This window comes from Acipenser ruthenus, chromosome 1 (assembly GCF_902713425.1).
Source record: "Acipenser ruthenus chromosome 1, fAciRut3.2 maternal haplotype, whole genome shotgun sequence".
Lineage (NCBI taxonomy): Eukaryota > Metazoa > Chordata > Actinopteri > Acipenseriformes > Acipenseridae > Acipenser > Acipenser ruthenus.
The window spans coordinates 101888972-101910775 of record NC_081189.1 but is presented as its reverse complement, the minus strand read 5'-3'; the positions used below and the strand labels follow the sequence as shown (position 1 = coordinate 101910775).

Here is a 21804-nt window from a genome sequence, read left to right as displayed (position 1 = left end):
ATCACAACTCTACCTGTCTCACTTGCTGGGTGTGCTCATTGTGAAATCACAACTCTACCTGTTTCACTTGCTGGGCGTGCTCATTGTGAAATCACAACTCTACTTGTCTCACTTGCTGGGTGTGCTCATTGTGAAATCACAACTCTACCTGTCTCACTTGCTGGGCGTGCTCATTGTGAAATCACAACTCTACCTGTTTCACTTGCTGGGCGTGCTCATTGTGAAATCACAACTCTACCTGTCTCACTTGCTGGGCGTGCTCATTGTGAAATCACAACTCTACCTGTCTCACTTGCTGGGCGTGCTCAGTGTTCTTTCCATTGCTCTTCTGCTCCAGCTCCCTGATACGCTTCTGAAACTGCAACACCTGATTTCTTGACTCTTCCACCTCAGCAGACGCCTTGTTCTGAGATGAGCAGTGAATCATCAGCGCCTCTGTTTCGGTTTATAAAAAGGTGAGAGTTACATCTGCACCTGCCTCACAACATCTTATTACACAGTACATAGTACTTCAAATGTACTGTACAGCAGGGGTTCCCAAACTGTGGTCCGCGGCCCACAGTCCCGGGTGGAAGCAATGACATTCTATGTATTTTTTTCTATTAATAGCAAAAAGCAGGCGTCGGTGGCAGCTGTAACTGTAGAAAAATATAGTGTAGCAAGGGAGTACTAGCGGACTGTCAATCGAAGCAGAAATTCACAAATCAGAGCCAAGAGATTGCCTGCCTGTAGGCGGGATGTAAAGCGAAAGCTCTAACAATAGGGCAGTGTTGTGATCGCTCTGCTGGCAGATGTAAACATTGTGTTCAGTATTAATAAAATTACAATCTATCTATATATATATACAGTGCCTTGCGAAAGTATTCGGCCCCCTTGAACTTTGCGACCTTTTGCCACATTTCAGGCTTCAAACATAAAGATATGAAACTGTAATTTTTTGTGAAGAATCAACAACAAGTGGGACACAATCATGAAGTGGAACGAAATTTATTGGATATTTCAAACTTTTTTAACAAATAAAAAACTGAAAAATTGGGCGTGCAAAATTATTCAGCCCCCTTAAGTTAATACTTTGTAGCGCCACCTTTTGCTGCGATTACAGCTGTAAGTCACTTGGGGTATGTCTCTATCAGTTTTGCACATCGAGAAATTTTTGCCCATTCCTCCTTACAAAACAGCTCGAGCTCAGTGAGGTTGGATGGAGAGCATTTGTGAACAGCAGTTTTCAGTTCTTTCCACAGATTCTCGATTGGATTCAGGTCTGGACTTTGACTTGGCCATTCTAACACCTGGATATGTTTATTTGTGAACCATTCCATTGTAGATTTTGCTTTATGTTTTGGATCATTGTCTTGTTGGAAGACAAATCTCCGTCCCAGTCTCAGGTCTTTTGCAGACTCCATCAGGTTTTCTTCCAGAATGGTCCTGTATTTGGCTCCATCCATCTTCCCATCAATTTTAACCATCTTCCCTGTCCCTGCTGAAGAAAAGCAGGCCCAAACCATGATGCTGCCACCACCATGTTTGACAGTGGGGATGGTGTGTTCAGGGTGATGAGCTGTGTTGCTTTTACGCCAAACATAATGTTTTGCATTGTTGCCAAAAAGTTCGATTTTGGTTTCATCTGACCAGAGCACCTTCTTCCACATGTTTGGTGTGTCTCCCAGGTGGCTTGTGGCAAACTGTAAACGACACTTTTTATGGATATCTTTAAGAAATGGCTTTCTTCTTGCCACTCTTCCATAAAGGCCAGATTTGTGCAGTATACGACTGATTGTTGTCCTATGGACAGAGTCTCCCACCTCAGCTGTAGATCTCTGCAGTTCATCCAGAGTGATCATGGGCCTCTTGGCTGCATCTCTGATCAGTCTTCTCCTTGTATGAGCTGAAAGTTTAGAGGGACGGCCAGGTCTTGGTAGATTTGCAGTGGTCTGATACTCCTTCCATTTCAATATTATCGCTTGCACAGTGCTCCTTAAACTTCTCCACAACAGTATCTCGGACCTGCCTGGTGTGTTCCTTGTTCTTCATGATGCTCTCTGCGCTTTAAACGGACCTCTGAGACTATCACAGTGCAGGTGCATTTATACGGAGACTTGATTACACACAGGTGGATTCTATTTATCATCATTAGTCATTTAGGTCAACATTGGATCATTCAGAGATCCTCACTGAACTTCTGGAGAGAGTTTGCTGCACTGAAAGTAAAGGGGCTGAATAATTTTGCACGCCCAATTTTTCAGTTTTTTATTTGTTAAAAAAGTTTGAAATATCCAATAAATTTCGTTCCACTTCATGCTTGTGTCCCACTTGTTGTTGATTCTTCACAAAAAATTACAGTTTCATATCTTTATGTTTGAAGCCTGAAATGTGGCAAAAGGTCGCAAAGTTCAAGGGGGCGAATACTTTCGCAAGGCACTGTATATATATATATATATATATATATATATATATATATATATATATATATATATATATATATATATATATATATAATCCGCAAACAAAGAATACGTTTTGCAAAGTATAAAGAACAAAAAAGGCAGCTACAGTAGTTTGAATGCATTTGTACCGTGGGCTCAGCTTTGAGGTGCTCAAATGGGTTTTTTCTTTTGAAGAAACGTTTTCACTAACTTTTGCACTTGATAACATTCATTTAAAAATTCAATTGATACCTATGATGAATATGGTTTTGTGACTAATTAGCTATTAACATTTAAAATATTGAGCACTTTGATGTATGTTTCAATATTAACTACATCAAGTTATTAATCAATCTGATAATCTGATAAATCTTGTTACATACCGGTAATTGATTTATTAACATGTTTGGATATACTGCTATTTTATTGATTACTGGCTCGTTCACAGTCGTCTTAAAATAATGCTAGAATATGTTTTTTGACTGATTCAAATTTCGCTGCAGATGGGTGTATTTTCATAAGTTTTCTTGTGGTTAAGTGGGGGGGGGGGGGTTGCAGGTTGTATTTGGTTGTACAGAGGAGTGTCGAAAAAAGTAACTTCTGCAAGGCTCTCGTTTCCTTCTGTATTGTGCGCATTCGTCTTTTTTGTGCATGACAGTTCAGCGTGAGAGGTAACGGCTGGACGTTTTAGTTACAGTGTTGATTATTTAGGATTTAAGAGTTATGTTCTTGTGCACGTTGTACTGGTTTTACTCAAATGTCCTGTTCAGGTATTTATGAATGGGAATAATAAGTGACATGCACTTTCTTGTTTGATGAGCAAGAAAAATAACTGCATTTCTAAAATGTTCAATTATACAAAGGTGCCTAATTTAAAGATTTGATAAAAACGTCATAGTTATTCAAATGAATAAGGACAGTTTAGATTAGGTTTATTTATAATGTTACAGGTTTAAACATATAAAATGTTTTTTAATTTGAGTTTTTCCCAAGGAGTGCTAATAGTAGGCCGCAGTGCCAAATGCAGCTGAACAGGTGGGCCTCGGGTAAAAAAGTTTGGGAACCCCTGCTGTAATAGATTAAAGATATAGTCAGGCAGTCAAAAACATAAAGCATTCACGGTAGATTTTGTAGTAATATAAAAGATATGTTAAGAATGCATTTTAGTGGCTCTGCAATATTAATTATATGCTATGAAAGTATATTCTGGTATACTTTTTTTTTTTTTAATAAAATTTGGAATCGCCAATTATTTTACCCCCAATTTTTCTCCCAATTTGTAATGCCCAATTATTCAACCCGGCTCACCACTGCAACCCGCGCACTAACTCAGACAAAGACGAGCACTCGCGTCCTCCGAAATGTGTGCCGTCAGCTTCTGCTTTTTTTCGCACTGCAAGCCCACCATGAAGCCATTACAGAACTACAGCATCGGTGGACCACGCCGTTCTGAATTACACACAGGCAGGCCTGCAGGCCGCCCGGCCAGGGGTCGCTGGTGCGTGGTGAGCCAAGGACTCCCCAGCCGACCTAAACCCTGCCTGCCTGGGCAGCGCTTGGCCAATTGTGCGCCGCCCTCCTGGGAACTCCCGGCCACGGTCGGTAGTGGCATAGCCTGGATTCGAACTCCGGGCGGAGTGCCTTTACTAGATACGCCACTTGGGAGCCCTATATTCTGGTACATTTGCTTTACACATATCCAATATTGAAGCTGTTCAGGCATTTGCCAACAGGTGGAGATACATCCCTATGAAAGTCTATCACTGTGATATTGAAGTGGTTGGAAACATATATCTGAAAAAACAGACTGGTAAAAGTTTTAAATGTACATTTTGGGGATTTAGAAGGGATTACTTTGCAGGATTTCAGGTCATCAAAACTAAGGCTGTAAGATCGTGATCAGGGAACTATTTTTTGCACTTCATAATTTGTAAATACAAATTTCCTGAGAGGAATGAAACAATAGTAACTTCATATAAAATAACAATTTCATATAAGCAGCTCGATTCTGCCCCGTGTTGTTCATATAAGCAGCTCAATTCTGCCCTGTGCTCTTCATATAAGCAGCTCAATTCTGCCCTGTGCTCTTCATAAGCAGCTCGATGATTCTGCCCTGTGCTCTTCATATAAGCAGCTTGATTCTGCCCTGTGCTCTTCATATAAGTAGCTCGATTCTGCCCCGTGCTCTTCATATAAGCAGCTCAATTCTGCCCCGTGCTCTTCATATAAGCAGCTCAATTCTGCCCTGTGCTCTTCATAAGCAGCTCGATGATTCTGCCCTGTGCTCTTCATATAAGCAGCTTGATTCTGCCCTGTGCTCTTCATATAAGCAGCTTGATTCTGCCCTGTGCTCTTCATATAAGCAGCTCAATTCTGCCCTGTGCTCTTCATATAAGCAGCTTGATTCTGCCCTGTGCTCTTCATATAAGCAGCTCGATTCTGCCCTGTGGTCTTCATATAAGCAGCTCGATTCTGCCCCCTGCTCTTCATATAAGCAGCTCAATTCTGCCCCGTGCTCTTTATATAAGCAGCTCAATTCTGCCCCGTGCTCTTTATATAAGCAGCTCAATTCTGCCCTGTGCTCTTCATATAAGCAGCTTGATTCTGCCCCGTGCTCTTCATATAAGCAGCTCAATTCTGCCCCGTGCTCTTTATATAAGCAGCTTGATTCTGCCCTGTGCTCTTCATATAAGCAGCTCAATTCTGCCCCGTGCTCTTTATATAAGCAGCTCAATTCTGCCCTGTGCTCTTTATATAAGCAGCTCAATTCTGCCCTGTGCTCTTCATATAAGCAGCTCAATTTTGCCCTGTGCTCTTCATATAAGCAGCTCAATTCTGCCCCGTGCTCTTCCTCCCATCATGCTACTATACATGTAGGCCATATTTCGTGTTTGTTTAGCGTATCCAGGTTGGTAGGGGTTTTCCTTCACCTGATTTATTCAGTATCTCATTCTCCTGCAGTATGAGCCGCTCTTTAGCCACTGACAGCTCCTCCTCTGATTTCCTCATGTTGGCGACGGCCTCAGACATTTTGCAACGTGCTTCCTGAAGCTGCGTTTCCAATTCCTGAAGAACAACAAGTCAGGGGTTAGCATACAAAAAAGGATATTAAAGGGATGCACCGAATCCAAGTTTTTGGGATTCGGCCGAATACCGAATCCATCTCAAAAGATTCGGATGAATAACAAACCGAATACCGAATCCTACAAAAATTGTCAAGAAAACTGAAGGAAACTTGCATGAAAAACAGACAGCTACTAACAAGGGACATGCACAATCTATAGTTTTGAGCCTTTTATTTAATAGTATTTTTATTACCAAATGGAAATATATCCCTGAATAAGATTTCAGTTTGAAACTTACACAATTTACCGCTAGCTCCCTCCCCACCACAACAGACATGTCAAAATACAGAACCATTTACTTTATCTTTACAAGGAGAGCTGCATCTTTGCCATAACCCTCTATTTTCTTTTATGACGTTTCAACCTGTGTCAACTGATCTGAGAGCTATGAGGAAAAAATGACCGTGAGTGACCTGAATCTCCCTGTGTAACACCTGTCAAATAGGCTACAAAACAGTTTTAAAATTATTTTAATAAAAACACAGCACTTCCCAAATGGTTCATCTTGTATTTGCACATTACAATAACGTAAAATGTCACTTACGTCTTGCACATCTGACAGTTTTAAAGTTACAAAAAATACATATTTCTGTGCACAGAGTTTTTTTTTTTTTTTATCTCAGTATGAGCTCTAGAACACATTTCACAGACAAAACAAAAAAGCACAAAAGCACAGTTTTTCATTACTATATATTACAAGTTTACTGCATAACTTTACTCCATGAAAAGTGTGATGTGACTGTGCTGGTGGAGGGTGTATGTTTACATGTTTACATGTTTACATTCAGCAGCTGCGTGACGTGTTTAGTGTGTGCACCACCAGTAATTTAGGGAGTTGAGAGCTGCGACAGAGTTCATCAAACGTGTTCTTATTCTTGAATGCCTGTTATTAAATACAACAGTTACGTTCAATACCGGATTTGTGTCTTTTATTTAAAGAAAAACTGCACACATTGGAGGGATGTATTAAAATGGATGTGCGTCTGGGCGGATGTAGGATTCGGATTCGGTTCACTGAATCCTAAGTATTCATCCGAATCCGAACCCTGCTCAAAAAGAATTATTCGGTATCTGAAACCGAATCCTGGATTCGATGCATCCCTAGATATTATATAGCAGAAAATGAAATCCTTATAATTTATATAATCTTTCTATACTTTGATGTACCAATTGGTTACCACCAAAACAAAGGAGTAAAACCTTGGCTTATCAGAAACATTATCCTAGTTCCTCTAAACATGGTGCTGAAGATATTTGTTTCTCTTGTTATGTTTTTGTCTTATAACACCTATCATTATCAATTCCTGTGTTTATATTACACTATGAAGATAAAGGATCTCATTCTGGTAAACCATGTCAGTAAGCGTGACACAGGAAGTAATACTGTACCTGGAAAAGCAGATTAACAATTCATAAGATAAAGAGTGGCGCTTATAAAAGCAGTAGAAAAAGTGCATAGAGATAGCATTAAATACCTATTCAGGTACCTTCTCCGATAGCCTCTGTGTGGAGGGCAGCAGCTGAAGCTAAGCTAATAGGCAAGGAACGCATTGCTGGCTTCACTGTGGGTGCTAATTCGATACAAGGTATTGTAGAAGACAGCAATACCAGCTACATTTCTGCTGACCATGATCTGTACATATTCATAAAGCAATGACAATTTCCACTTACAGCAGCCCATTGCAAATATATATGAAAAGATATAACTTTGACTGAAAAGTGGAGGATCTCTATATTCATCCTTCTACCTCTTCTCCCAGGGTTGATATGCTGTATTGTGACCTTAATAACACCACTAAATACATTAACAGTAGAAAGAGGGTTTGCAAAATGTCAAGTTTATAAATTTGAAAGCGGTGGCATTAAGATCCGCTCCTATTTAGATCATAAAAATAAACCCCATCATGTGGTTTGCTACCATTCAACAATGGGATCCAGTAGTTAGAGCAACAGGGAAGTGGGTTCAGCCCCCAGCTCACTCTGTCATTAGTCACTCAGTCTCACCCAGCTGTAAAACATGTCTGAGCAGAAACCCGGTGACAGTGAGATGCTGCACCTCAGGTATGTCACTCTGGGGAAATGATTTCTTAAACAACACTTTTAATGATGGCTTTTGGAAGCCTCTGAATCAACCTTTAATTCTAACTGTAACTTGTAGAAATGGTTCTGACAGCTGTTTAGCTGTTTACCAAATGTAAACAGCTGTTCTCATTTTTTAAGGAGGGAGCACTTTTAATAATAAACTGTACACATCCTCCATTCTTAATAATAAACTGTACACATCCTCCATTCTTAATAATAAACTGTGCACATCCTCCATTCTTATTGGGTATACGTCAGGATCGAATCAGTACAACAGGCAGCACAAATTTAAGTTTATATCTATAGGCCTGGCAGTATCTATTATGGTTTGACTTTTACAGCAAATGTGTGTATTCTACAGAGAGATAAATACCCCCCACAATATTCAGGGCCGTGTTAAGCCAATGGGCTACATGGGCTGAAGCCCAGGGCCCCGCCTCCTAGGGGGGCCCCGTCGTTCCTGTAAAGTCAAACTGATGATGGTTGGCTAATAAAAAAACATGGACTAAACAAAACAATTTGCCTATTTTTAAAACATTTTGTGTCCTTTTGCATGCCGTAGTTATTTGACAAATATAAAAAAATCTTACTCTAGCTATACCCACTGGCGTTCAACTAAAATAAGCTAAGCTGAGTAGCTAGCGGCAAACATGTCACGGAAATACGAGAGCGGTGCGAAAAAAAGAAAAATCACTAAACTCAAACTAGCTAAAGCCGAGGAGGTTATACTGTAAACAGTACCCCAAAACTAACTAAATTCTTTAAAAGTCAGTGTCAGAAGAATGAAAGTGAGGAAGAGCCACATGAGTCAGAGGAGCAGAGATCGGCGAGTCGGTTAGCGCTGAGTGCACAGCCAGAACAGCAGAGGAGAAAAATGAGAGCCAGCCATTGAACTGCCAAATTAAGGCGGGAGAAACTGACTAAACAGATAATGCTATTGCTAGCTCCGATACGGCATGTTGGGGTCCGATAACCGAGGAGGTGAGATCGCACTGGATGAGCAAGGGCCCCCTTATTTGCCAGAATAAAGACTAATTTTTCCGCCTCAGAGAGAATTTAATGAATTACTGAATTTAATGACTCAATCATTTAAGTCTCATGTCGATTGAACATGACCTGCTTCGCCAAATGGACTTAACAGACATTATTAAGGAGTTCTCAAGTTTGAAGGCAAGAAGCATAAGATCTAGCAATGGTAAGTCAACTGTGTCTTTATACTTTGCAATGTTAAGGAGGCTTGAGAGTAGCGCCGATTACACTCTGTTTTTGTCTAATGTCATATCATGCTGCGCTGCCTGATAACATGGTCCCACCGACTACGTTGATTTAATTCGAAACGATGAGGTCGGTAATGAGAGCTAGTGGTAGTGCCGACTACCATACTATTGTGCATGCCATAGCTACTGTGATGTGAGTGGTAACGCTGTCCACTGCCTATTCGAATGACATGATTGTGTTGGTATTGTATGAGATTGTGCATGAGCGCAGAGCATGGGGTAGTGGTCAGGGCTCCGGACTCTTGACCGGAGGGTCGTGGGTTCAACCCCAGGTGGGGGGACACTGCTGCTGTACCCTTGAGCAAGGTACTTTACCTAGATTGCTCCAGTAAAAACCCAACTGTATAAATGGGTAATTGTATGTAAAATAATCTGTAAAAAAAATAATGTAATTGTATGTAAAAATAATGTGATATGTTGTAACAATTGTAAGTTGCCCTGGATAAGGGCGTCTGCTAAGAAATCAATAAAAATAAATAAACAGCTGATTGTACAGTATTATGGTTGGGGGGGGGGGGGGTTTCAAGGGGGACCCTGAAATGTTAGTAGCCCTGGGCCCCCAAATACCTTAATACGGGCCTGACAATATTCAATACAAAAAAGGAAGATGAAAGATATACCACATGGTAATTAAGTAAAATGTCCCAAGCTGAAAAACAGAAACAAGTGAGACGGTCATTGCTCCCTGCACTTTCCTTCAAACAGTACGCATAGAAGAGGTGAGCCTGTTCTGAAATTGCTGAATTGCTAGCTCCATACTGTCGGGACTTTATTTAGTGGTTAACTGGATGTGGCCTGATAACATGAAAATAAATACCATACAAGTAACCACGAAAAGGTAATTCTACCTGTATACTCTCCTGTAGTTTGACCGAATGCCTCTTGCAGTCATTTAACCTCTGACCTTTAACCTCGAGTTCCCCCTCCATTCTCTTCAGCTTTTGCTGCAGGGCAGCCTGCAGGGCTTTCCTCTGCTCCAGCTCCCGCTGCTGCCACTGTTTCAGTGTTTCAGTCACTGACTGCTGCAGAGATCTCTTCAGGACCTCCTGCTCTTCCTCATGGACGGCCTTCAGGCTGCAGATATTCTGGTTGAACTCTTCTGTCAGCTTGAGCTTTTCAGCCCTGAGCACCTCCACCTCTTCCCACAAAGCCTGCGTCTTGGAGTTGCACATCTCCTCCAGCCGGCCCCTCTCGTCCACGCTGCTCCTCCGCAACACCCGGCACTCGTCCTGCAGGCTCAAGGACTCCTGGCTCGCTCTCTCCAGCTCGGCCACAGCCTTCTCCTTGTCTTGTTCTAGCTGCTTCCTCAGCTTGGAGAAGCTCTGGAGCTTGTTCTCAAAGTCTTTCTTCATGTCCAGCATCTCTTTGGACAGGGACATGATGCGCTCTGCGTGCTCCGTCTCGGTCGTCAGCTCGCGCTCCTCAGTCTGCCGCCGGTACGTCTCGAAGTCGTTGAGCGCCTCTTCCTTGCGCTGCTCGTGCTGCTCCAGAGCCTCCTCCATGGCCTGCAGCCGCTGTCTCAGGTCCATCTCCTCCCCCACCCGGCTCTTGTACTGCTGGATCTTCTCCTGCATCTCCCCCATGATGCGCTGGATCTCCTCCTGGTGGGCATCCTGCAGGGCCTGCAGCGTCGACTCGTGCTCATCGCATTTGGTGTTCAGGGCGTAAATCACCTGAAAAACATTAGAAATGAAATTACATCTTTTTTTATTGCTTTTTAATGGTAGGGAGAGAACAAGCACTTTTTAAATAGCTTTCACTTGGTAGGGAGAGTACAAGCAGCATCAATAGGATATTTGCCAGCTCTGCCAGTTTTTGGAAGGGTGAGGAAGCAGTTCAGTCTCCATTTCCCCCCCCCAGTCCTTGGCCCCCTCTTTACTTCTTTTGGATTTTGGATATACTGCAAGTCTGATCTGTAAATAAATCTGTGCCAAAATCAATTATGCACTGCTAAAAATCTTCTGACATGTAATCTAAGTGATTTCCTGACTATGGCCTGATTTTTGTGTCACTTGGGTTCTATGCATCATTTCCTGGTAATTCACTAAATATAATAATCACATCCTGTTGTACTGAGGATGACAAAGCACTAATTCAACTAAATTCAGGGAAGTTTCCTCCCTACTGACGTTGGTGTAGAGTGAAAAAATGACATCAGCCTTCAAGTTTGTCTATATATGCAATGTCTTTATGATATACAGTAGGTATTTTGGTGATGCTGTGGTCAAGGACACTGTGGCAAATGCGTTATTGCATTATATAGACAGATATAGTAAAAAGATCGCTGCCACGCGGGTTCGTTGCCCCTTTAAAAATACGACCCAACACACTGGAATGGATTTTTATGCACTGATGCGTTATTTTTAATTCACACAAAATAAAACAAACACGAAATAAACACCTAACTCCGATTTTGGAGCGCTGACTACACAGGTTATTCCCTGACTAACTTGCAGGACGGCTAAGCTGTTTCCCCGCATTAAAATGAATGCAACAAATAGTCTCAAGCAATTCATTTTGCAGTGACAGGCATATAAGCAAAAGCAAGGCTTAATAAATGCATTTGCAAAAAGTTTATTTTTGTAATCAGGCGTGCATTAGGGAATCATGGCATGGCTCAGGCTGCACAGATTGATGCCCCATTACCTCCCAGCTGTAGCGGAAACAGCCTGGTTTAAAATAAAGCTATTGTTACAGGGCAATTTGGGAGCTCTATTTATATATAGAGAAAGACAGACAAAGTGACTTACACCAACTGGCCACAATATTAGAGAATAGTCTGCAATGTATGTGGTGATGTGATGTGTCAAAGTTGTGTGTAACTATTAAGCAACAACAAGGAGAAAGCATAAAGATCTAATGGCTTCACATGGGGCATGACAATGGGTTCCCATGCAGCCAACATATCTCTCAATGCAGTGGCTCTACTGAGCAATGTGTCCATCTCGACAGTCTCCTGGCAGCTCTTGGAATAGCAGCACACTAAAGCACAAGTCACGGTGGGTCCTTATGGATAAAGCCCCCAACACATTGTAGCAAGCAACACATGTGCTACAGTGGCCAAAAGCACAGAAATCCACTCAAACAATGTGCCAGGATTACACAATAAAAAGAGATTCTGTATTATCTGCTCATTAACAACCTAATTGATACTCTGCATTGTCAATGTAGACCTAATATTACAGGTCTGGAAAATCACAGCTACATTTACACGTCTAAATACAATGTTGCTTGACTACAATGTTGCTTGACTACACCTGTATAAGAAAATACATAATATCAGTCAATTTAGTCAGGTACAAAATACGGCCCATAATGTCAGTACTGCTTGAAAGTCTGCATCGTTTCTAAAATTATTGTTTAAATTAGTTGTGATTGAAGCTTGTTTACATGTGCTTATAAATATCAACATTTCAACACGCCAGCTCAGAACATTTCAGTACCCGCAGTGTTTCTTTTTTGTGTGTGTTCTCTCTGAGAGATGTCTTTATGCTTATCTTTAATATGGTAAGTGTAAGCTTCTGGTCATGCGCTATTGGAATGCAGACCATCAGACTTTAGCAGCACATAAATTCCCTTCCCAAAAATTGGAACTGTCAACAATGATATCAATATACTTTACTGTACGCATACTGTACACCCTACACTAAAATAGAGTAGTAGACATATCAAGTTTAATTCCCCAGGAATCAATTACAACAGACACCCAGAAATTGCTAAAACTGCAGCATGAGAGGCCTTGTCCCATTTTCAGAGTAAAAGTAAACCTGGCAGAAAGACTTAACAGTTACAGTCGGGGATCATGTTCATTTCAAAGTGTCATACAGTGACATGTTTTGGACATAAGGAATAAAAACAGTAGAGGCTGTTGCACTCTTTCCAGGACGTCATATACTATTACAGGCTTTAAAAGCAACAACTCAATCATCTCACATGGCCTAATGTCACTTTAGATGTCGCCTTTCTGTCTGTGAATGTTGCCAATGCACTAACTCTTTGTGGCCCCCTAACAACAGAGCCAAAAATACCAGTGTATCTAGTGGAAATGGAAATGCAATTTCCTGCGAGACAGCCAAGTGTCAGAACTCAACACGCTCAAAGGTTCGTAATGGAGTACTGTAACATACTTTCTGTATTTCACTCTTCATTTATGGTTGCATACACATCTTCACAAAAGTACAAAGTATTCACTGAAACTTAATGTAACATTATCGTTCATTAATTATTTTTTTTTTACATACCTTACTTCAATTGCTAAATACCTTAATAATCCACAAATATTTTTTGATTATATTGTACATTATGTAAATTGTACACATGGGGATAGATTCTCAAAGCTATTTAATTTAAATCTTTATTAGCACAGTTAGTTTCCTTCAGATTTTTGCAATACCAGCGTGGATTCTAACTCAGAAGCTTAGCAGATTTGGGAAGCTATCTTGGAAACTCTAAATGTTAGGTCGGTTCTCAAAAATATCTTAAGCCCCAGCTTTCAGGCAAGTAAGGTTCAAAAGGATTCAAGTAAGATTTGACGAAAGATTTTTATCAAGAGCTCATTGTATTCCTCCTTCATCAATATAGTGCATACTGTACATAATGTATATGTCAAGGTAGGGAGTCCAATTCAGTATGATCTAAAATTCTACCACTAGAGATTCTATTGTACTTTTTATGTATAATTATTTCTTACAGTTTCTACTTTGATCATTATTTACCACACTTTCCATCAACCTTCTATCCAGGATTTGAGTTTGAAACAGTACAAACTAGTGTCTCTACCACTAGACTTTTACATTTTACTAGATTGATACGTTGATGTAACAGCAGCTCACCTGTAAAGATGGTATAAACACCAGATATAAATGCATCTTGGCTATACTAAACTATTCTGTTCTATTAAATTGAGACAAACATGCAAGCAATGTCTTTGATGTCTGCTAACAGACCCTTGGGGTCTTTAGTTGATGTAATTGTATACAATGACTTGGAACACGCAATGCTTGAGGAATTCACTGGCAGCTGTTCTTTAGAACCAAAATCCAATTGTTAATGACTCTATTACATTAACTATTTCCGTTTATCGCTTCCATTCAGTAGATACATCTGTCTACCTACCTTTTGGTGCCACTGTGCATCTGCCACACTGTTTACAATCTAACCTGTTTTATTAACCACTCAACTGAATACTAAAAGTGGTCATTGTAGAGCATTACAGATACCGCCACTGGGATTAATACAGAGCGTGTACCAAGGCTATGGGAATCTAACAGTGCTTGTGTGTTTTTCTTTAGTGCATTTCTGTCTGTACAAATATGTAAAATGCCAAAGAGGGTTCTAAATAGTGATCTCCAACCACTTAAATCAACTGGAGACCCAATTTCATGATTCAAAATTAGAAATATACAAGAATACTAAAAAGATGGGCACTTCAGAATACAGGTATTTACTGTATGTCAGGAGAAGGTTTCAATAGGGCAGTGCATCTTTTTAAAATTGAATTATTATTATTATTATTTGTTTATTTAGCAGACGTCTTTATCCAAGGCGACTTACAGAGACTAAGGTGTGTGAACTATGCATCAGCTGCAGAGTCACTTACAATTACGTCTCACCCGAGGAACGGAGCACAAGGAGGTGAAGTGACTTGCTCAGGGTCACACAATGAGTCAGTGGCTGAGTTGGGATTTGAACCGGGGACCTCCTGGTTACAATCCCATTTCTTTAACCACTGGACCACACAGCCTCCTTATGAATGTTTACAGTGTGTACTAGTAATGCATTAGTGGCACCCAACTACACTATGCCCATTATCATTTATTGATTCTATCAGCCATTGACAAAGAGGGTGAATTACTATTTTCTTGGATATTAAGACAAAGAGTCTTTTTATACAAGTGGACTTTCATACAGGTGTAACAGGGGGATTCTTAGTTTAACAAAGAGCTGCCTACTTGCTATTTAAAGTGCGTGTTAGGGGTAACTCAATGTTTATGTTGTGGTTTTTGCTTGTGTTGATAAATGAATCACATGCAGGAAACGTGTATCAGAGGCTGCCACCCTCACTTTGAGTGAGATGTTTATAAAAGGACCAGTGCACTTAAAAACAAGAAGCTATTGTCTGCCTGAGCCTCCACCAGATGCTGTCGATTTTTTTCATTTACCTGGCGGACAAAAGCATAATCTACTGTAGGATTTTTCAGCTGTTAACAAGAAGAGATGGGTGGTATGATCTTGAATGCCTGAACCTCAATCTACTATAGAACAGAAGGCAGTTTCTGTTCAAGTGATGTCAAGATCCTCTTCTGCTGTTGTCTTCCCGGTGCCTGACAGCCCAGATCGAACAGTACTTTAACAAAACAAACAACAAGCAACTAAGTAATATAATGCAAGGGGGCTCATTCACTAAAGTGTGGTAGCAATTTCTTACTGCGTGGTAAATGTGTTTACCGTGCGTTAAAGTGTCGTAGCGCATAGTAAAATACAGAGTGTTAATTGGTGGTGATATATGCTAATGAGTTCTTTTAGCGTGTAGTACTTCTTTCCAGCAAAAACTTTGATGAATACAGCAGTAAACTGGAATAAATACCATGCGGTGTGATCAATAGTTAACACGCAGTAAAAAAAATTTTTTTTAAAAAAACCTGCCCTTTAGTGAATGAGCCCCAAGGTCTCTTTAGCAAGTTGAACATGGAATTTTATACTTTTTGTATTGAGCTGACAATATTTAAAGGATAGGGGCTATATTCTAAGGATCTTAATTTTACTCATGTTTCTCACTTTACTTTACAGTATATATTTAATTGTCGATTTGATGCTCGTTATTTGCAACACAGTACAAAACCAGCTCTCCCAAAAGAATGTAAATACGAATGAATTGCTCTTGATGTTAAAATTGCTGTGATGAGACACCACACATTCCTCGTCAAGCAAATACAGTACAGGAATGAAAAGTTAATTTATCTTTCTATCTCCCTTTCCTTATGAGAAAATATTTCATCCTTAAAATTCTTACTGTCAAAATAATATTAATCTGCTACAAAGAATAGCAAATTATAGTAGCTATATGTGGATTGGGGTATAACAACAAGCCAAGTCAGAACATTTAAATACATTACAAAATAGACAAAAAATAGAAAATAAAAACTGTTCTAAACTGTTGTTAAATAAACCATTGTACCTCACCTTTGTAAAATTTCAAATTCCCATTGGTAGTGCAACTCTCATAAAAGATATATCTGGGATACGACAGTTTTGTACTAAAAACATACAGTATAGTATCCATTACGGAGATCTTGTAAATTACTTCAGTCAGGCATGTACTGAGAACTGGGCCCTGTGCATTAATAATTCAACATTCATGCTATAATTAAGCTTAATCTTCTTATTCTGTGAACAAACTTCTGAAAAAAAGGTAAAACATTTTATTTGTAACTGCAGTTTCATATAATGGCACAAAGAAACGGCCATATGAGTAACAGGCATAACAAAAACAGAAAAATAATTAGGCTCTCAATTCTGAAGGTCAGGGAAGTGGTGACGTTTCTTGCTGTTTCAAACACTCCAGGCACTTCAGTGTTTAATTTTAGTGGATGGCAGCTAATTTGCTTTATTAAACAAGGTATTCTGTATATAGAGCCAGGAGACGATAAATGTATCAGATAAATAATTCTGTAAGCAACTTTTGGGCATAGGTGGAGAATAAGGGGCCAAGCAAAGCTGGTAGAGAATACAGGGCCAATGCAACGTTCTGTCTGTGTAGGTTGGTAATGGAACATTCTGCCTGTGTCGGTTACTGCTTCCAAAAAATAAAAAAAATGACAGCAGATATGGTGACAGCAGATATATTGGATATCTCGGTATACAACATCAGTACCATCAGTGATATTGCTGCAGACCCGCTTAAGATCATTTATTTATTTCAAAACTTTAATCCCGGCTATATTCATAAAACCGTCAACCACTCTGAAAATTTCAGAGACACGGACAGGGGAGTCCACACCAACAACGTGGAGAATTACTGGGCCCGTGCTAAAAAACTATTCAAAACTATGCAGGGCACGGCAGAAACGACGATACCATCGTACCTGGACGAATTCACGTGGAGAGAAAGGCACGGCAGGAATTGTCGAGATGCATTTCTAAATATTCTGCATCATATTATAGGAGATCACACAGCTGTGCAACGGGCGGAGCAGGAGATGAACCTGGAGGAGGAGTGCATACTAGACAACGTCATGAGGGGAAGCAGCCGCAAAACCATCAAAGGCTCTTTTAAGAGAGCCACCCAAATCTGTTCTAAAAGAGCAAAAAGTTTTATTTAATTTAAGATATATCTATATATATATATATATATATATATATATATATATATATATATATATATATATATATATTAAAAACTACTCATTTTCAGAATCTGATAGTGAAACGCTGTAATGAGTTCAAGGAGAAGGGGCATAGGGATCAGAACGGTGAATTTTTAACTGATTTAAATTGATTGGATCAGAATTCTTTGTTATGAATGGGTCCCTAAATCTCCACTTATGCCAACGTTTGCATATTGTGTGTACCATATGTATATTTTTAAATGTGTACATTTAATGTTAAACAGAAAGGATGTTTTTTTTGTACCTTATTTCTTAGAAAGTCATTAGAGAATGTAAACACTGTTACCCTAGATGTGGACTAAATGACAGAACTCAAAATCATTTCATAGTGGGAGGATCAGGGGGTTTGTTTTCCCTGTGAATTGTAGCGCAAATGCAGAAACATGTACAGTATCTCCCAGACAAGTTCATCACTTTAAGCTGGGTCCCAATCCTTTATATCTTGGCAGCTGCTGTAAATACTGTTCATGCTAAGATATTTGGGCTTACCCTGCTTTAAATAAATTACAACTTTCTGAGATCCAATGTTATTGAAGTCCTTCTGCTTCCCGAAGAACAATCCCAACTTAATTAAATTCCCCTACACATAATTATCAGAACATTTATTTCAACTCTGTTAAATACTGGATATGAAATCACAGATTCCATTAGTTCTTGCTTAGATGCTGAATTATCCATTACAGCTATACTGTAGTTTTGTAGGGTTACTGTTAAGGTGACCAGATTTTGAAGTCCTTAAACTGGGACAGTGCGGAAATATTGTGAATAACTTCCAACTTCCAACCTATGGGGGTCTGGGGTTTTTATTTTCACTTTGGCAATGTTTAATCTAATATCATATTGAAAGTGAATGCAGAGACGCATGGTGATATTCAGAGTGGAATCTTTTACTTTCAAAAACATTTTTTGTGACTAAATTATCTATTTTCTTTGTAATTTCATTAGACAGTAGCAATCGATAATATAAAATTCAGAGATTCTCAATTCACAAAAATCTATTTTATTGCTGCTACTGCTGCAAATATAGTGTCTTTTCTGCCTTTGAAACTGCATCTTTCTTTCTCTTTTTTTCAGCCACTTTATACTATTAAACTATTACTATTAAAGGTGATGAAATGTGTTAAATGTCCTATCTTTTTATTGTGTGCAATAAATAAAGCCCAGTGCATCATCACCCATGAGCTTCCTCACCTTCCTTCTGAAGTAGTTATTAAGTACAGTAAATAGTAATCCAGGTAGGCAAACCCTTTACATTTCTCTGAATAGTTCCCCCTTTAACATGCTGTAAGATGACAGGTAGCACTTAAAATGGAAAGGAACCTGTTAAAAACTTGTTAATTACATGATGACATTTCCTGCCTATTCCATTATTTTCAATCTATGCATTTTTTCGGTACCAATCAATGATCATGAGAAAGTGTCTCCTGACAATCTGAATTAGATAACTACTCATTTAACAAAGGCTAACTTCTTTGCTGATCTTGGCTGGAGTTTATTTTTTGAGTCAACAGTATAGGCTGAGACATGGCTGAAGCCATAATAAGATTAAATCGTATTCCTTTTCTGATAAAATGAAACGTTGTCACTTCTTTACTTACGAAACAAATACTATAAGCATTAGCCTGTGTAAAATTGGCAGAGAAGCTTTCAGATTGTCAGGAGAAGCCTTCTCATTATCATTGATTAGTATTGAAAAACTAAGGCAGGAAATGTCATCACACCAATTAACACATTTTTAACAGGTTCCTTTCTGTTTTAAGTGATACCTGTCAGCTTAAAACATGTTAATAAGGAAATCTGGAAATAAAACAATTTGGAGAAGCTTAAAAGGATCGACCCCACCCCCAGCCCTCCAGTATGAGCCCTGACATTTGCCTGTTTTGCTGAAGGAAAAACTTACGTTTTTATCAATGAGTTGTTTTTTCTTCTATTAAACTAATAGCTGTGATAAAGTAAAATTAAAAAAGAGATGTATCCTGCCTCTAAGGTATTTTTTAAAGAAGAAAGGTTAAATGAAACGAGAACGTGATTTTTTGTAATTGTTTTAAACTATCTGTATCATATACAGTATTCAACCATCAATGTGTATGTGTGTAATATATATATATATATATATATATATATATATATATATATATATATATATATATATATATATTATTTTTTTTTAATTAAATGGGCACCTGGAGACCTGAAACTATTGTATTTCATTATTGCTAAAAACAACATAAAATGCATAGAAATAGAAAATGTTCTGAATTTCACAAATGTGAAAATAACTAGTTCATAAATTATTTTGTATCATTCACTAACATACATTTCTTAGAGGGTACCTGTGGTGAACTGAAAGTGAATAGACTTATTTTAATAGAAAATGTGTTTCCAAATACTTTTGTCATAGTTTACAGCCCCTCCTATTGTTGTGATGGGCTATCTTAACGCATAAAGTGTTCAGACTACGACAAGCTTCAGTGCACTGCGTTGTAAACATGGCACGGTGTTGTGACATGACAGTGTTGATTACTGCAATTGTTGCCTGTAGCTACACACGAAGCAAAGCCGTTTGCACGCAGATCTACAAATATCATGGATGAAGAGAATAATTCCAACACAATACAATGGTACCTGTATGAGTCGTTATTGTTAGACTACAGTAGTCAAACCCCTTGAGGTAGCGAGAGTAACGATTCAGATGATATCCGCCAGTTAGTTTTAGCAACAGTCAATGGATAAACCCACCCGCATTTCTCTGTGATTGGTTGCAAATATGAACGTGGACTGTTCAGTAATTCTCCAGATTTATACGGCGCTGTACAGCCAGTTTTTAATGCTACTGGTTGTTCAACCTTCCCTCAAGTGACACATCATGTCATTGTACTTTAATAAGTTAGATATGGTAGTAACACTGGAGCCTGCATGAAAATACAATATTCTCTTACCAGCGTGACGATGCTCTGGGAAAAAAAAAACGGGATGAAATGAGCGTCCCAGGAAAAGTTCTGGGGACATTGGGACCAGTGCTCCAAAAGTGGGACTGTCCCGTCCAAAACGTGTTGTCCTACATTGTTATAGAGACAGTGCTTGCAAAGTTTTTTTGTTCAATATTCAGAATAAAAAAGAGAATTAAATAAATACACAACATTGGTATAACTGTTGATAAGCTATCAGATTTAATTCCACCCATTCTTTCATATCCAGTTCTCTGTATAAATTGTGCTGTCTCACTCCACTGTCTAAGCGACTTGCTGCAGTGTGCATTACTGTTGCAATGAGGAAGGAGACTTATTTAGTGTGCGTTTACAATTTACCTGAATAATCACTTTCTAAATGAAATGTGTTACCCTTTGTTAACCTGAAGAATCCTTGAAGAAATCCATGTGCAGAATGTGGTCAGGTTAATTTAGCAAATTTGCTTTTGCCTGCCTGACCTTCACTGTCACAGGCACTTTGGACACTAGTCAAAAAGAAAAACACTGAAAATCATACATGCAGGCACAGGTTAGCAGAAGCCACTTAAACTTTTTTTTCAAGCCAATTTTTTATACTGTCGATGGAGGCTAAATACTTTGTGAAACACCAGCAATGTATTGTACTTCTCACTTTTTTTTCTTCTTCTAAAACACATTTTCTCAACAACAAACATGGCAGATGTACATTAAAGGAATTCCACTCATCACAACATGAATTAAGTGTACTGTTCTCAATGGTGGCAATCAGCCAGTTCAAGCAGCTACCTCAGTTCAGCTCTCCCACATACTGTCCATCAGAGCGTACAATACAGAGGCTCTGTTCTCCTGTGATCATACAGCTCAAGATACCACAGTATTTCATTTGATGACTGCAGGTTACTGCCTGCTTAATACGTTTTGTTATACATTTGTTTATGGCCTTTATTTACTGCCCGCAAAGGTATTAGCTGTTAAATGAGCTGAACTGTATGGGGGTTTTGAGATTGTGCACAACTCTCCACTTAGGGCTTTTTTAAAGACTTATTTCACCTATGAGCTAAGCTGTATTTGAACCCAGTCCAGAGATGAAAGTCTAGTACATTAGCCAACTGTGCCACCAAACACTCTCATGATTTGATTCTAAGAATAGCGTACACTACTCCTTTTTTTACCCCATGTCCCTTTACACTTTCCTTTATTTCCGTTCCCTTAAGCCTCAAGTTTCCAGATGAACGTCATATAAATTTCAGCAGTGGCACCAAGGTTCTTACCACGTTTATATTAGAAACAGATATTTTTACTGACAGACAACACAAGCCTGGGTAGTACACAGTATGTCTCCATGGCTTATAAAAACCCCACCTGGTATTGCTGATCCAGAATTTTGCACAGGATGATACATTGCGGTGTTAAAAAATAAACATCTGTTGCTATGGTGTGTAACAGATTAAAGGAGTCCCATTACACTGATATAAACATATCCTTTCAGTTCATCTTTAGCTGAACTGTTACCAGCCTCACTAAGGCTCTGAGATTTTTTTCTTAAAATGTATCAGTAAATT

General features: G+C 39.1%; 1 protein-coding gene across 3 annotated transcripts in view; it reads right to left on the bottom strand.

Annotated features, from left to right (window-relative positions):
* The window catches only part of LOC117421334 (protein FAM184B-like), a 38138-nt gene that overhangs the window by 12645 nt on the left and 3689 nt on the right, over positions 1-21804 (bottom strand). For 2 of the 3 annotated variants that reach the window (XM_034920779.2, XM_034920780.2), the window contains exons 2-4: positions 9756-10580; positions 5354-5489; positions 284-435 (exon numbers count right to left, since the gene is read on the bottom strand). In XM_034920779.2, the coding sequence (XP_034776670.2) occupies positions 284-435; positions 5354-5489; positions 9756-10580 (1113 nt within the window). The remainder of the gene's footprint in view (positions 1-283; positions 436-5353; positions 5490-9755; positions 10581-21804) is intronic. The other variant, XM_059035322.1, reaches the window with a different exon arrangement.